At 37.5% G+C, this 18,174-nt stretch overlaps 1 protein-coding gene across 12 annotated transcripts in view; it reads right to left on the bottom strand.

The window, feature by feature from the left end:
* The window catches only part of adarb1b (adenosine deaminase RNA specific B1b), a 171,358-nt gene that overhangs the window by 46,257 nt on the left and 106,927 nt on the right, over positions 1 to 18,174 (bottom strand). For 7 of the 12 annotated variants that reach the window (XM_083537517.1, XM_083537516.1, XM_083537521.1 and 4 more), the window contains one exon: positions 11,110 to 11,162. The exons of 2 other annotated variants lie outside the window; for them this stretch is intronic. Coding sequence is in view for 1 of the 10 variants with exons in the window: in XM_083537512.1 (XP_083393638.1) it covers positions 7,157 to 7,256 (100 nt within the window). In the remaining 9 variants the exon portion in view is untranslated. Of the gene's footprint in view, positions 1 to 7,156; positions 7,443 to 8,199; positions 8,331 to 11,109; positions 11,163 to 16,094; positions 16,323 to 18,174 lie in introns of those variants that run through there. 3 more of the 12 variants (XM_083537522.1, XM_083537515.1, XM_083537512.1) reach the window with 3 other exon arrangements.

Here is an 18,174-nt window from a genome sequence, read left to right as displayed (position 1 = left end):
TTACATTGGCACAGTGAAATTTTTTCTTCACATATCCCAGCTTGTTAGAAAGATGGGATTAGAGCGCAGGATCAGCCATGATACCGTGCCACTGGAGCTAAGAAGATTAAAGGTTTTGCTCAAGGGCCCAACACAGTGGCAGCTAAGCAATGCTGGGGATCGAACCCGCAACCTTCCAATCAGTAACCCAAAGGCCTAAGTGTTGAGCTACCCACTGCCAAACAAAGCACAAAGGGTAAACTTAAATGTGTCTAACTTCAGGACTTCAGAGTAGAGACTGTGACAACTGTCTCATACAAGTCTCATAGGTTTACCAAAAATATGACTGGCTGATAGACCTTTTTTTTTTTTTTTTTTTAATGGAGAGAAATAAGTGTTGAATAGAGTGTTTATCTGTAAAGAACCTTAGTTATATGGAAGGTGTGTCATGTCAACTGGACTTCTATCTGGTTAAACTGAAAAGTTTCACTACTCATCTGAACAGCTTCTTTCTTTCTTTCTTTCTTTCTTTCTTTCTTTCTTTCTTTCTTTCTTTCTTTCTTTCTTTCTTTCTTTCTTTCTTTCTTTCCTCCCTTCCATCCATCCATCCGTTCTTTTTTCTGCTTTACTTCTGTCTAGTAACACTTCTATTTGCCATTTCTTTCATACATTCATCCTCCCTTCCTTCTTTCCTTACCTCCCTTCTGCCATCTATCTGCAGACTGAAGAAGCTGCGCAGTGATGAGCGGTGAAATGTTTTGATCCAACCAGATAGAAGTCCAGTTGATGAGACTCAACTTTCAAATAACTTAACAAGAATAAACACTTGGCTGGCATCACTTTGTTACAGCAGCTATAATTAGTCACTCCTCAACCAGTCTCTTTCTCTCTCTTTTTATTAAAAAGACCAAAACAACAACAATGGAGTAAAAAAACAAACATGAAACAATCTTGAGAACTGTTTCCTGAGTTTTTAAAGCTTGTTTATTTCAGAAAGATCAGAAAGCATCTCTGCTTACGCTTTTGGAAATCATGGAATCTGTTTAACAGGTCATTAATCATTAACAAAGGAGCAACGTGACATGTTTACCCACTTGAGAAAAGTGAAAAGATGCAGCAGATTTAATGTCACATCGTCACTTACATCATCTTGGCTGGCTGACAAATTACTACAAGTGTTATTATGAGGAACATGGATGAGTTTGTCACTATAAAAATCTGTGTGCATGTGTGTGCTCGCAAATGTGTGTGGTTTTTGTCCTGTACTATGTGAGAAGGAACATTGCAAACCTTCAACAGTATGTGTATACTTATACATATATATATATATGTGTGTGTGTGTGTGTGTGTGTGTGTGTGTGTGTGTGTGTGTGTGTGTGTGTGTGTGTGTGTGTGTGTGTGTGTCTTTAGAACTTCTCTGTGTTATAAATAAGTTTTGAAGGTAGTGCTAATGGGCAGGCAGGTGTGTTGAAAGAAAAGGAAGAGAGCAGCCATGAAGAACAACACACACACACTGGCTATCCCAAGTGAGGGGAAACAAGAAATGTAGGAAAACAAAATGGAAAAGGAGGAAGGAAGGAGAAAGAAATATACCACCACAATGTATGTTTGAAGGAATGGAATAGAGCAATGATAGGAGGGTTAAGTCACTACAATGACTGAAATGTATGGGTCTATTGATGGATTCGAAGAAGGAGGGAGGAAAGAAGGAAGGAAGGGAAACCAAATGGAGTAGAGGATAATAAAGGTCTGCAGAAATAAAGGAGAGAAGAGAGAACAATGAATGGGGGATGGACAGACAGGAGGAATGGATAGAAAGGTAAATAAATGGATGGAAGAAAGGAAGGAAGGCGCAAAAGTAGTAAGGAATGATTAGAAGAAAGAAAGAACGGAAGAATAAGAAAGAAAGAAAGAAAGAAAGAAAGAAAGAAAGAAAGAAAGAAAGAAAGAAAGAAAGAAAGAAAGAAAGAAAGAAAGAAAGAAAATTGATGGATGGGTAGACAGGTGGACAGTGGGATACAAAGAAAAGATGGAACTAAGAAATATCACAATAAACAAATGTCCAAGGATGAAGCACAATAGATGGATGGTTGGACTGACAAATCTAAGGAAGGGAGAAAGGATCTAATGAATAAGACACAAAAATACCACCATAATGAGTCTATGGATAGACGGAAGAATAAATTGAAAGAAGGAAAAAAAGATAAAAGAGCAGTATTTCCCGTGTGCGCAGTAATATAGAAGTAATGAAGAAGACTAGAGAGCAGACAAAACAGTGCATTTATTAGTGAGGTGGCAGAAAGTTTTGTTTGCGTGAGCACATATTAACATGTCAGACATGTTAAAGGCCTTAGCACGACTGTTTAATGAGGCCAACTGCAACTGTGTACTGCTTCTAGACCAATACACACACACACACTCACTTTCTCTCAGGAGTTTTCCACTACAATAGTCCCTGCTTGACCCAGCCTCCTTTGTGCAGCGTGCTAATCAAGTTTAATTAGGCCTCGGTAATGCAGCGCTCGTGTGACCCAGCTAATTTCCCACTATAACAGACCGCCACCGCATTGTTCAGGCCTCGCCCACAAGGCAACAGCCACACAACAGCACAGCCGTCTTAATCAACAATAAGGGCTGGCATCATTTAGCCTAATGAATATGCAGACGTCTCTGTTAGCAGGCGGGTAATGGGATACAGCTCTGACAATAGCAGACAGAAAAAAAACATTTAACAACAGCAGCCTGGTAGAGGGTAATTATGTGTTAATTAATTAATAAACCTAATCATTTCGGAGCAGGAAGGAGAGTAAGATCTATTTGGGAATCTAGATTTCAACAAAGTTATTCAATTATTAGGTTTGTATTATTAAATCTGGTCTGAAAGTGGAGCACACAATATATCATGTTGAAACAGTATAATATGAGAAACTCTTTCTCTCTACATATATATAAAGTTGTTAAAAGGGAAATTTATCTTTGTTTCCGAAATGTCATATGGCAGAACGCAAATAGCATTCTTTGCAGTTTTCTTTTTATTTGCTCACTTGCAAACAAACAAAAAAAAAACAAATACAATTGATCAAATTAGAAGCCCTAAACTCTGTGAGCTCCTTTATAACTTTTGAAAATGATGTGTAGCTGCGAAAGTTGGCGTTGTCAGCGAGAGCCATGCATCATTGTTAATATCCAGTCCATCTGAAACAGTTCATTTGTGTCATTCTGCTGGCTGTGCAGAAACCGGTCCTCCTCCTCATTTCACATGTCATCAGCGACCCAATGGAGAGGCTTCCGGCTGAGACCTTTCTCTTCTAGGAATGATAATCCGACTGAAAAAATGTTTCAGACGGGCTGTAATTGCAGGGATTCTCATGTTCATAATTTTTTTACTCTCTTATTAAGGCTTAAAAAATGATTGTTTATTTGAGATAATGGAAAAAAAAGAAACAATGCATGTAAGAGCAAAACGACTAACTGATGATACGGCGCACATACTTCCATCTGGTCGGGTGTCTGAAAGAGGGAGAGAATATTCCGGACGAGTGTTTGAGTCAATCAGATTAACGGAGAGACGCCCGTGTTCCGCTGCCTCTCCCGTTCGTTTCTGGTACTAGCTGATATAAGTGTGAGACACACTACCATTTGTGACAATCATCTTAACTCGGCATGGGGCTTTAACGCTGTGAAAATGCCATTTCAGCACCTCAGGATTTTGCTTCTCATTTCAGTGAGGCTGCTGCAGAGCGAGTGGGTGTTAAGGCAGACAGCTAAGGTGTGGTGTAGAGCTTTTCTGAAAGCACAACTCAGTACCTGCGGGCTCCACTGCTAATCCTACTCACAGCCCCAAGCACTTACAGAGGCCATGCTGAGGAAAACCACAAACCCCACCTGACAGTGCATACTGTTTGCACTCACAGCCGCTTAGTGACGGAAAACTAAAATCCGTACTTTAAAAGCTCTTATTTAACTTGTTAGCTCGGGTTTTTTGGTGATATTGTGTACGATGTGTCACAGAACAAAAGTCGTTCCATCTTCCATTGAAATGCAATGCTTTTTCAATGGTACAGAATTCTTTCAGGATGGTGTGGAGAAAGAAACCATAGAAATGGATTATTTCCGTTTAGCCACCCCCGTCCTGAGCGTGTTATTCCATTTATAACGAAGCGATTTACCAACAATTCAAACGTTTAACTTCTGAATCAATGACACATCACTCGTTCGAAAAGTTTATAATTAAGGTTTAATGTTGCGAAACATCCAGGAGACTAATAATCATGTCATATCGGCAATAAACTGTATCTCTCTCTCTCAAAATTATGCCCTGCAGAAAAAACTTCAGAAAGCATTGTGGCAATACGCTGAACCCTAAAACTCGTTCCGTACATTTAAAACAATTGTCTCATCCATTTAACAAATACCCTTTTTTTGTGTCATTTATTATTCGTTTCTGTAGTCCACCTGCGTCTGAATTTCTGTGTATGACTTGTTTCGATATAATCAAACAAACATGTTGAATTACAAGGTGTATCTTAATATTTACGTACTGCTCAGGCTGCATGTGGAAATACTGTCTAAGTTGGGATGTTGTGCACATACAGCATGTGGTACTTTTTCAACCAATCAGATCAGAGATTTCAGTAGCACACTGGCATTGTGGTGTAAACGTAAGATATTATTTTATAACACAGCACTGTTAAAGATGTATATGCACACTTGTCCTGATGTATTATAGATATAGTAATAGTCTATACAGTTCTTTATAAGTAGATGCTCGAAATAAACATAAAAAATGTGTGGTAAAAAAATAAATAAAATAAAATAAATATATAAATGAATATAACAATAACATTTATTGATATTAACTGCAAAAAAAAAAAATGTTGGCAACATGCTATAAGAGTATGTAAGAATAAAACGTTTCAGAATGTGCTGTTATTGAAAAAAAGAAAAAAAAAAAGAAGCGTAATAAATGTAACTCTGCTTCATGTCACGCCTTTGATGTTTAATAACCGTTACATCCCATCGTCTATTATTCCTTTCATAATTTCCATTTCACCTTGTTGTTCACTGTGATTGATTCATTTCTTATGAAGACATTAAGGAATCGACTGAAGGTTGGGTAGAACGGCAGTTGTAAACGCCACGGTTATGTCAAAGCTCCAGCATTTGCCCTCATCTTTAGAACGTAATCAATCAATCAATCAATCAATCAATCAATCAATCAATCAATCAAGTCCGGTAACACTTGTAGATCTTAAAGTGCACAGGCAGTGATTGTGTCGTGTGAAAAGCTCTTTACTTCCATCCATTACTTGATGAGCAAATCTATATGTGAAGGGCCTTAAGACCCTGAGGCACGGAAAAAGAACCGGGCTTGCTAAATTCCCCCGCGGTAAACATAGGACACATAAACAACTGTTGATTGTACTGCTCTCCATAAGAGCCTGGTGCATTTAGCAAAGATTGAAGACAAAATGGAGGTTTAAAAAAATAAAAATAAATAAAACAAGCCCCCACTGCTGGATAGTGATTACACCCAAACCTTGATTATTTCCTTCAAACCTCAAGGAGGCAATGAAGTACTAATGGTCTACTCTCTTATCTGTAAAACAATCTCATCAGTCAACAAGCCCACTGAGTCTGACGCGTCTATAGCTCTTCCTGTCTTACATTTAATACTTCTAAGTGTATTTGTGTTGTTGTTATTGTTTCTTACAATTTGCAGCGGTGATCATCCACTGAATATAAGCTGAATAAAATGCTGTCTACGCCTTCGTCTGTAGAAGAATTGCTATTGCTAGAAATAGCCGGTTTAATAACAATAAAGAAATGCTTTTATAAAAAAGCTAAATATTAAAAAAAATTATGAAAACTCAATTACAAATTGTTTTATAGTGAATTAAGCAGTTATAAGCTGCAAATGATATGAATATTTACAGTTTTACAAATACTTCACATATCGAATTATGCAGCTAACAACTGCCGCTGCTTAGCTTCATCGAATCTCAAGTTTTTAATAATTTCTTTTTAAATCGTTTTATAATCTACCATAAATGATTCAGCAATCCCAGTAAAACATTCAGTAGATTTTTTTTATAGCAAATATGATTTATATTCCTTTTTTTTTTAATTATATCTAATCCTAATACTGTATTTTTAATTCGACAAAAATAATTCACCACATGTACTACAGTATGTACTGTTGTGAATGTGATCAATAAAACAGAAATTTGAAAAGTGTGCACCTATACGAGTTAGCATTGAAAGTATGGAGTTGTAGATCTTTTTAATAGTTCTCAGGCTTTTTTTCTGTAGCGTTTTTTTTTTTTTTTACATGCGAAATTGAGATGCATCTAAACCCCCCCCCCCCCCCCCCCCTAACCACAGTCAACCGAAGAACCCTTAGAAGTTCTAGATTACCAGCTTACTGAGTTATGGTCTTTAAAATGTAAAATGCAATTGCAGTGATTGGTCTATTCCTGTTTCATGCACAACGTTGCAGGGATAGGCTCCGGCCTCACCATAACCCTGGCCAAGATCTTGTTCTTGAATGGAAATAAATAGGGACAAATAAACACTTTCTACAGAGCTGGAGACACAGTCATGGTAGTGAAACAAGCTAAACAAGTCAAATATATACAAACTGATTCGTACGCATATTGCTTAGCTTTCTATGAAACACAACAATGACTTGAAGATATTTTGCTTCTCAGTTTACAAAGCTACAAAAAAAACCCCTTCATAGTTATGTACTAAAGCTCAAATTCTCTCTGGAAAAATTGTGTCAAATTAAACATCATTACATATAAACATAAATGAAAATCCTTTTAATTGCAGATCAATAAATATAGTTGGATTCTATCATAAATTGTTTAAGGAATTGTGTGGTATTAAGCATGTACTGATTTCAGCAGTAGCTCAGGAAGAAGTTTATGCTATCACTGAAGATCCACCAGCTTGTCTACTGATTAATACAAATCAAACATTTCAGGAGTCAGCTGAATTAGAGCTGTGAAATTTTTGCCTAACAATACACAACCCATACACAACTACACATCAAATACTTCAATGACCAAACTGTCACTTATACAACCGAAGAGGTCTAGACTTCAGAAATGCAGATTAAACACTCCTTTCCGTCCTGGCTCTGGTGTGTGATATAGTGATAGAGTACGCTGACCTTTGCGCTCGGATCGTTTCTTGCGCCTCCTTTTGAATCGGGTCCTGATGAGGCAGTAGTAGGCACCCACGCAGGGTGGGCAGTCCAGTAGCAGCGCCATGCTAGACTATCACCCACTAACAGTAGCTGCCTCAACTGCTCTGTCCTGTCGTCTATCTGACACACACACACACGCTTGAGGTGTGAAGGTGTGAAATGCCCCTCTACCAGTGCAGGTCTGGGCAAATGCACAGGAACCAGAACACACACACATGCGTGAGCGCGCACAAGCATACACACATGCACGTGGTCTCTCGCTCCTCCCCTTCCTTCTTCTCCACTCAGCACTCGGTTAGAAGAGAGTGAGAAGGGACGGGGCAGAAATGAGCAAAGATGCTCAGACAGGCTCTCATGTAGATCATGATATTAATTATTGGCACCCTTCAAAAGAATTTAGAAACGATTGTATAATGTTTTCTGAGCAAAAATCACTTGAAAAATACCATACCTGTCCTAACCTATACCTATCATACCATAACTAATCCTGAAATAACCACTGTTATAATAAATATGAGGTAGCACACGGATCAAAAAAGTGTTTTATAGTTTACAAAAGCCATGAAAGGTAGCAAGTAGAGAAGGAATGAAGGAAGGAAGGATAGAAAACAGTCCAGCTGGAAGCATTGCAGAACAGAATATATTTATAGAGCCTTCAAAGCACTTCTGTAAGTCGCTCTGGATAAGGGGGTCTGCTAAATGCCATAAATGTAGAAAGCAAAGAAGGCAGGCAGAAAGAAGGATGGAAGGATGGCGGGAATGACAGAATGTAGAAATATAGGCAGGCAGGCAGCCAGACAGTAAGTAAGTCAAAAATGGAAGAAAGGTGAGAAGAAAGGGAAGAAGAACAAAAGGATAAAAATACAGAGTGGAAGGAAGAAAGGAAGGAAGATAGGTCAGTAGGTCAACAAGTCATGATGAAAAGAATAAAGAAGGAAAGAATAAATGAAGTTGCTTTTCTGAGAGCAACCCAACTAAACAAAGCATCTCAATTTTGCCACTATTACCTGGTAGTTCAGCTGGATTTGTCTGAAACTGTAAGTTGATGACAGCAATCAAAGCCACTGTAACACCATGTACTGCATCACTGGTGCTTAGGGGTGGGTGCTTTGGGGCGGTTTTGTGGCTGGTGGTCCAGGGCAAGTTTAAAGTGTTCTGTATGGATTTTCAGATCATCATGTGAATATTTCCCTAATTATGTTAGACACTACAGGATTATAGAACAGTTGCTAATTTTCAAAAACCTACTGTAAACACAGAGAGACAAAGGAAGGTGTGAGGTGTCACATAAATGAATCAGAGCACCGCATGAAGCTATGTGTGTGTCTTCTGATGTATGCTCTTTAGTGCTAGCTGGTAGGCAGAGAGCCATAGAGAGTCTTTCTCGTGTCCTCTAAGCTCCACTGACTTCAGCTTTAGCCTCCAGCAACACACACAGACAGCAAGCATTTTTCCTCATCGAGCCACAGAAACATCATTAACTAGAGCTATAGAGAATGCCGTCTCTCTGCTACAAGTAGAACAAGCCCAGCCTCTACTAAAGCATACACAAGAGTCGCAAAAACACACACACACACACTGTACCCCAATAGGAAATTGGTTTATCGTTAAAAAATTCAATATTAAGGTGCACAGTTGTACAATGATTTTTTTTTATACTATCGACCATATTTGTCCTGAACCTCACTATATTAAAGTTGCATATATTCTAATTCTGTGTCCCAGATTTTTAAGATTGTTTCAGTTTGTAATGTACAGTCATAGTTTTTGTAAATAGAGATGTCCTGAATTTTGAGGAAAATCAAAAGTAGCAACCTGTAAATGTACCAATAAAATTCCTTGTAAATCCCCCCACCAAAAAGAAAGAAAGAAAAATTTATGCTTTGGTTGTGTTACTGTGGTTCTGCTTCATTGCAGACACAATCTGGAAAACACAGGACTATGGCGCCATCTGTAGGTCAATTCACATTAATGGAGAATGAGGATAATGTGTAAAACTTTCTTTCGGCTTCTCCCATTAGGGGTCGTGTAAATTATATTTTATATTATATTTACACGACTTTCTATCTATCTATCTATCTATCTATCTATCTATCTATCTATCTATCTATCTATCTATCTATCTATCTATCTATTAAAAAAAAAAAAAATATATATATATATATATATATATATATATATATATATATATATATATATATTTATTAAAATCTTTTTTATTAATGATTTTAGTGCCGTTAAAATTTATTTGCGTTATAGATAGGAATATTGGAATAAAGACAGAAAAATAAGGGGGAACTATAGAATCAAGTGAAGTAAGAAAGAAGGTGAAAAGCTGCCATTTTCTGTGTTTTCTCGCTCAGCTAAGAACTGTAACTTGCACTTTTGTAGCAGAGATCGATTGCAGTTTAGATGGAGATATAAGACTGACTCTCTCTCTCTCTCTCTCTCTCTCTCTCTCTCTCTCTCTCTCTCTCTCTCTCTCTCTCTCTCTCTCAGATAAACAAAAACACACACAAACTTAAAACAGCACTTATAAATTTCTAAATGACTGCAGATTTCTGGTCACTTGCTCCTTATCTTCACATGAAAAATATTAAATCACCACTCCAATGTAGGACTTTTTTCCAGCACTAAGCTCGTTGTATGAGACCCCCTAAAGGATAAAGACTAGAACTGCAAGAAATGTATAACTATTACCATCAACATTTCTAATCGAATATAAATGTTTATTACTGTCTGATCTGCTTATTTAATTCTAAAGAACTAAATGAATATTGTTAAAAATATAAATAAATGCCAATGTCAAGAAGAGAAGCCATATTTCAGTAATCTAATCAATGTGTTCATCTGTATATTCACAACAGATAAGTCTTGAGCTCCTTTATGGACACACATAACATCAGTGCGTTGTCAGATTTTATTCGCAGATATTACTTAGCCAAGTGTGAGTCTGAACCTTGAGCACATTCGGCTTAGGAGTAATCTCTCAGTACGAACCCAGTTCTATGCTCTGCTTAGCCCTTATCCCACTGAGTGTCTTTTTTTTCCTCTCCCAGACACTTCTCTATAAAAGCTCAGGATGGGTAAAACAAGTGAATGCAAACCGGTTGGAACAAAGTAAAACTACAGAATGCGTAACCAACTACAATCTAATAATAATAGCATTCAAATTTTAGATGGTAGATGGTCACACTGTAGATGGTTTCACTTGTGAACCATGAAGATGGCTTAGGACTGTAATTAATATGAACAGTTGTGCTGCAAATGCTTAGGGCTGCAATTATCACAAACAGTTGGGCTCCATATTGAATATCTCCCTCCTCATACCATCCCAGGGAGATTTGTCTCTGGCTTGCTCATTAGGGATAAATTAAGCGATTTGAAATGTACACTTAATCTATTTATTTCTGTAAAGCTGCTTTGGGACAAAATTCATTGTTAACATTCAATTGAAAAAAACAAAACAAAATTGAATTCTGTGGCAATATATATGGCATTCATGCTCCCCTAAAAAAAATGTGTGTTCATTATTCCTGTGAGAAATTAGAGGTTAACTTAAAGTGCTTCAGTGTCAATTCACACTGCTACTTGGTATGAAACCATAAAATATCCAATATCAAATATATGTATGTTGTTGACCTTTTTTCACCCGGCCAAAAGGAATCAGCCATCTACCTGCTTGTAAAGATGTTTCCAGTCCGTGTGAGAGGTTTTGCTTGTGGGTTTATATGCACAGCTATTGAAAGTCCATGTCTTTGTTCATTAAGCCAGTGATAATCACAGATTGAGCAAGTGACGAACCGAATTCTGATTCACTTCCTTTCTGACTGTTATAAGGAATGTGCAGCAAATGTGTAAGTTAATGAATCATGAGAAGGGAAAAAGACTGTAATGTAAAGATGAGCAAGACTTACAGGCGTCAGTGTCCACTATCTATTAGTGCTGGACTCCTGTTGGATCAGCTGACCTGTTGCAGATAGAGAATAATAATATTATTAGTTTAAGCTTAGCGATATGGATTATCAGACTCTTGAAGCGCAACTAGATCCACTACACAGCTGGTACAATGTTGAAAACCAAACACACAAATAAGAAACTCTACTTTCAAATAGAGTTCAGTTCTGTATGACTAGTGACTGTCTTGAATGTCTCTAATCAAGAAAAATGATAAGCTTTTATGGTACAAGGCTAAAACATGATTACGTTTTTCATCTATACTGTAACTTTAATCTGAGCTGGAAGTGAGATTCACTGAAAGCATTCACAGTAATTATTTAATAAACTGATCATAATATTGACGAGAATGAAAACTTGTTGTCGATTTGGTTAGTTCATGATTTTAGCTCTATTTCTGGCTCAGTCAATGTTCTGGGTTTATCGTTAATTCTGTCCCACAGCCAGTTGAAATGTAAAAACACACCCAACCTGGCAAATTTTGGGGGTGGTGATAGAATATGGCACCTCATGGCATGCCATGTTGAAAACAAAGTGTGTGTATTGCATAATGTATACACAACACAAACTGATCTATTTAGGGAACCAGCCAATAATGTGTCAACAGCACAAAATCTTGCATAAAATCTTGCTGGCCCAGGACAAGAGCAACAGGTAATGCTTCACACTTAACATCAGATGATGGAGGAAATGTGATCTGAGGGAAGTTGGCTGTGGTTGTTGGTGTCGGACAGATTGGTTTGAGTATTTGGGAAACAGTGTATCCACACACAATATTTTCAGACGCGGGAAAAGCATACATGTATACAAATGCCATAAAACCATCCTGCTACCAAAATGTGCAGTCATCTAGTTTGTGTCTGTATGTCTTATTTTAATTTATTACATCAGCTATTACCATTTAGCCTTATTAGTGTAGGTTGCAGGGATAAATACTTATTTTAAGAAGAAGGAGGAGCATAGGGTGACGTATAATATAGGTGGACTATGTTCTATGTGGGAGATGCAACCTGAAGGAGATTGGAGACTGTAAGGTGTTGGCAGGGGACAGTGTAGCTAGACAGCATCGGATGGTGGTCTGTAGGATGATTCTGGAGGTGAAGAAGAAGAGGAGGAGAGTGAAGACTGAAAGAAGAATAAGATGTTGTAAACTGAAGGAGGAAGACTATCATGTGAGATTCAGGGAAGAGGTCAGACAGGGGCTCGGTGGTGGTGAAGAGATGCTGGATGATTGGGAAACTACTGCAGAAGTGATAAGGGAGACAGCTAGAAAGGTACTTGGTGTGACATCTGGAAATAGAAAGGAAGACAAAGAGACGTGGTGGTGGAATGAGGAAGTGCAGGACAGCATAAGGAGAAAGAGGTTGGTGAAACAGAATTGGGATCGAAAGAGTGATAAGAAAATGCATGAATACCAGGAGATGCGGCAGCAGGTAAAGAGGGATGTGGCGAAAGCCAAGGAAAAAGCATATGAGGAGCTGTATAAGAAGTTGGACACTAAGAAATGAGAAAAGGATTTGTACCAATTGGCCAGGCAGAGAGACCGAGCTGGGAAGGATGTGCTGCAAGTTAGAGCAATGAAGGATGGAGATGGAAATGTGTTGACTAGTGAGGAGAGTGTGTTGAAAAGATGAGGGAGTATTTTGAGCAGCTGATGAATGAGGAAAATGAAAGAGAGAAGGTTAGATGATTTGGAGTCAGTGAAGCAGGATGTGGATAGGATAGGTTAAGAAGTAGAAGAAAAAGACATTTAGGTTCCAAGGACTCAAAGCAGCAAATTGGATCATTCAAATATCTGGTAGAGTAGCTAATACAGGTCCCGATTGTTACAAAACCTGCATATATGTAAAGAAAATGTAAATGAATCTTTAATGGGAAAAAATGAATAGTCAGGTTGTAGAAGTCTTCAGATATGCTCATTAGCAAAAAAAAGGACCTCTATAATAAAAAGTGTTGGAATTAACACCCAGACAATTAAACTACCACTTGCATTAGTGTGGCCTGTAAAACACTGTTTCAGGTCCCTATTAGGCCCTTTCTCTAAACCAGCACACCGACTCCCTTAAATGAAAAGCAAGCTTTAAATCAACCATACAAGTCAAGACTTCACATTTAAAACAGTTCTCGCGCCAGGATGAGACAGGATGAAAAAAAAAATGAAACGCAGTCTGGAGCCAAAACCCCCAAAAGGAAATAGTGGTGAGAAAAAAAAAGAACAGAGAGCCAAGGATGATGTGTGGTTAATGAAAGCTCTATTAGACATTCGGAGCATGTAGCCTAAACTAACACTGACTTCAATTTTATAGACTTATATGTTGGCATGCTAGTCCAATTCCGAACAACACACTTGTCTCTCTTCCACTCCTTGTAGAACACAGAAAGAATAAGCATGAGCTCCTTCTCAGAGGACATTCGAATCCTTAAACAGGACACCGCCTAAGACCTGACTTCAGTCTTTTACACTCCCAACACCCTCACCACCTGCGTTCCTGCTAGCATACGCATACTACCTCGTATTTACAGTATAAACATTTATAATACTGTACATGTTGCCAAATTTACTACCAATGTTTTTAAGGAATTATAACTGCACTTTACTCCAAATATAGTCATCCTGTTACTGCCACCTATCTTTAATATCTCTCACTTTTTTAATACTTCTATACTAGTCATTTCGGTAAATTCTATTGTGGATTCACTCATTCGCTCAGCTTTAAACTAAGACTCCATCTTCATCCATCAGGAGAAATAAGTACATTAAAATCTTTCTCTGTCTGTATTTAGGATTTCTATAACACTGTGCAATCCAGAAACCATGTAATCCTATTTCTACATGGGGGAAATATTTATTCGCTCTGGTGTAGTGTTTCAAATCATTATATTTTTGTGAACTCTTCATGTTAATAAACCTAACACAATGAAAAACCAGTGACATGTCCAGGTTAAAGGATATTATATAGTTCCATAATTGAAATACTTGGACTGTAATTTATATAAAAAATATCTGCTACAATGGCTTAGGGTTACAATTTCCCCAAACAGTTTTGCAATAAAGTGTCCATCTGTGAACAGCTGATAACCTCAAAAATGACTGTAATGAATCGACTTTTTGGTGTCACCCAGTCGAGGATGGGTTCTCTTTTGAGCTTGGTTCCTCTCAGGGTTTCTCTTTGCCACCTCCATGGATAAACTTATTTCCAACATTCAAATTTATATTCGCAATAATTTATTTTTGCAAAGCTGCTCTGAGACAACGTTAAAATTGCTATACAAAATAAAATGAGATCAAATTGAATTATTCAATGCCTAAAAACACACTTCAATCCAGATTGTATACATATACTTTATGAGCTGTGTAATTAAACAAAAAAAAAACCTCTGCTATATGACAGTACTAGCCAAGTTTTTATATTTAATATCTGTGAACTTAACAATGCTGGCAAGGTTATTTGATCAAATGTTAGCAATTTGTGTTTCTGCTTCAGCTGTGCAACGTTTCAACATCCCGATAAACAGCACAGGAGACTAAATTATAATTAACCGCAAATGAATAAATGTATTTTGATGACTGAACTTAACAACCCCGAGCATGAACTACAAAAATCTATCAAAATATTTTCAGTTCTACACTACTATCAAATTATGATGACTGGGGCAAAAGTTACAAAATTACAAAATGAATTATTGATTACACTGCTGTTTAAAATTAATAAAAAAAAAATAAAAAAAAAAATAAAAAAAGTAAATACTTACTAAAAATATAAACAAATAAAAAAATTAATAATGTATTCGATAATCAAAGTGTGATAAGTCTTATTCTTATAAAATGTTTTTTTTTTTTTTTTTTTTTGACAAGCGGAGGCATAATGTGGATGAAAAATATAAAACATTAGTCACTATAAATCTCTGTGACCTGATCTTACCTGTTCAAATGGCATATTTAATAATGTAACCTGTATAGGAGCTCTGTTTTGATTCATTAAAAGTAATAAACAGTCCAGATGAAAATGTAATATTGTATTAACACATCTTGGGAAAGCTAGAACAGACAAGATGCCTGTAGTAATTAGAAGGATTGAAAGATTCCTGAAGGTGGCGCTGTTACTCTATCCTTTCTCTGTGCTGCGGCTTCTATTTTTACCCCACCGTGTCCTGTAACGAGTTTTTTATACCTCAGTGTGGAACAATTAGCCGTCTACTCGTCACATTCTCGTATTCGGGTTTGATTACACCGGCGCATCGTCAAAACAGTGGCTGATGGTGGAAAATGAAGCAGCCAGACTGACGACAGAGAGTGAGTCGATCAGAAGGTCATGCCTCGTCAAGTTTTTTCTATAGCCCTTTTTACAATGGACACTGTCTCAAGAGAGCTTTACAGAATTAAGGTGAATGATGTGTATGTATCCCTGATGAGCAGCCTGGGGTGACTCACGCAAAGAAAAACTCCCTTAGTTGTTGTGAGGAAGAAACCTTGAGAGGAACCAGACTCAAAAGGGAAACCCATCCACAATTGGGTGACTTTAAGAGTCTGCCGTTTAAACCAAAACCATCTCTGTGGAAGGACAATAGAGGGAATGATGTGTTCAGCTGTCTGAGAGAATATTCCAAAAGCTTCATCACGGCTACATTTATCTCCCCAGGAGTAAACACTGGTGGTGAAGATGACTATGAGAGATGGAAAACTTTCCACTGCGGCGCAGACGGAAGCCAAAGACGATCCCTGGAAGCGCTGCCGCCCGGGGAGAGAGTGAGAGTGAGAGTGAGTGTGTGTGTTTCAGAGTGTGTGCTGGCATTGGGGTCTGTGGTAAGCAGCATTCGAATCAAACTGGCCTGCGGCAATCAGGCAGTGAGGCAATCTCAGCAGGAAATCAAGCAGCATAGGAACTCAAGAAGTCGGGAGTTGAGTACAGCTCTGATATTGTTCTAATTTATCACCAAGCCTTACTGCTTTCTCCTCCGCCTCCTCCTCTTCATTTCAGCATCTCGTATCTTGTTCTTCGGCGCACACGTGTTGTCACTTGTTCAAAGCATGGAGGTAATAATATGATTCCCGGGTGGGTTTGTTCGTCACTCAGCTCGGAAATTAAGTGATTCAATCGGGACTTTAGACACCACCTGTCCTGCTCTGTGTGTTGTCCCAGGAGAACCGAGCTTCCTGTGAAAGACCATGCACTGATCACTCTGAGGTATAAATACCTTGACCATATTAAGTAAAAAAAAAAAATGCATGAGGAAAAAAAGAGGGCAGCAATTCAATAAACGAGTCTATAAATCATACTTCATGAGAGTGAGGAGTACAGCTCAAGGATGGGGGAAAGGAAAAAGGAGCAGTTCTGCCAGAATAAGTGTGATAGGGGAAATGAGAGCTGTTCTGCCCTTTGTCTGTTAAAAAATAAAAAATACTCTGTGAAAAAACAAGTAATATGTAATATAAATATTTATGCATCCAAGACCAGGCAGTACTAAATGTGACCAAATGAGGGCACCAGGCATTTGCTATTTAGCAGACCGATATATGTAGTGCAGAGCATTCCTGCAAAAGAAAGAGGAGTCCTTGATGACATAAGGATGAATGTATTAAGAAAGGAAAATGACCAAATCTGAATATCAGGGAGGATATTAGCTATTTGTACTGTACATTTATTTTACTGTATGTTTTGCCCACAAAAAAAAGCCTGTGGCTCAAATGAACACTTGCTTTTTACAAATACATTCACAAATATCTATCATCACTAACACAACTTCTACTTTTCTCCCTCCTTAATGATCTCCAGATCCTGTTTATTCACATAAAGAACAAATTGGACTTTGTCAGAGCTGCAACCAACATTTAAGCTAATTGGACATCCGGACAACTTTTCGAGAACACTACGCTTTTCTGTGTTACACTTCATAATTTAAAAAATGTTGCTTTATCCTTAGTGGCGATTCTGACGATAAAAAGGAGTCCGGTGATAATCCAGAAAAGTGGAGTAAAGAATTATTGCTGTTTGGAGAACAATGTCACCAGTTTCCATGACAGGATGACACCACAAGCCTATTATTTACCAGCAGTAACGCTAGGAAAAATATTACAATGCGCAAAAAAAAGCATAATAGCAGCTTTTCTAAATCTCATAACTTTGGGCTTGAGGTCCACTAACAAATCCAATTGAACTGCTCAAGGAATCAAGATTTAGGGTTAAGTCAGTGTGATCAAATGCAAAAAGAAATGTTTAAATCATACTAACTTTACTGTAATAAACAAGAAATTCCTGCATGCCAATTCTCTAGTAGGTCCTGTGTATGACAAGTAAGATATATCTAAGATGCTTATATACAGTACGTCTGCAGAAACAAAAGGCTCTACAAGGGATGGTCAGATTTGTTTTCTGCATTTGCACTATATAAACTTTATTCATTTGTCATTTATGAAACTTGAATCTTTTAACATTAGCAATGTTTCCTTTTTTTTTTCACAGAAAAATGTGACTGTGCACCAAAGGAATATGCTCGCTAGAAATATCAGTTCTTATAGATATAATGGCTGAAATGCAAGGAATCAAAAAACTTTATAGTCCTTAAACAAGTGCCATGATCCTGTACTTAGAAAGTGGCATGCAAAAACAGTAATAAAATGTCAACACATCATTAGAAACAAGGAAAACAGGAAAGGGTCTAAACCTGGAAAAAAAAAATTAATGGCAAGACTTTGCAACAAGACATTTAAACAACAGGGTTAAAGCAAAGAAGTGAATCAGACGTAAGCAAGAGATCAGGGAAATATATAATCAGGCAATAAAATCAGGTGGAAATCGCACTCTCACAAACTAATAATGTACTCACTTATAATACATTCATCATTGGAAACCATTACATAGAAGCATAATGGTAAAACATTTTCAAATATTTAATTGTGTTCAGAAAGAAGTTGTAAAACTATACAAATACTGTGGAAATCGTTCCCATTCACACACACCTCTAAAGAAAGAATTCATGAAAAAAAAAAAACGCTTCACTCAAACATTTCCCAATTAGAAATGAGA

Source organism: Silurus aristotelis (assembly GCF_946808225.1).
Source record: "Silurus aristotelis genome assembly, chromosome: 3".
NCBI lineage: Eukaryota > Metazoa > Chordata > Actinopteri > Siluriformes > Siluridae > Silurus > Silurus aristotelis.
The sequence above is the reverse complement of the archived record's forward strand: the minus strand, read 5'-3'. Positions and strand labels throughout refer to the sequence as shown.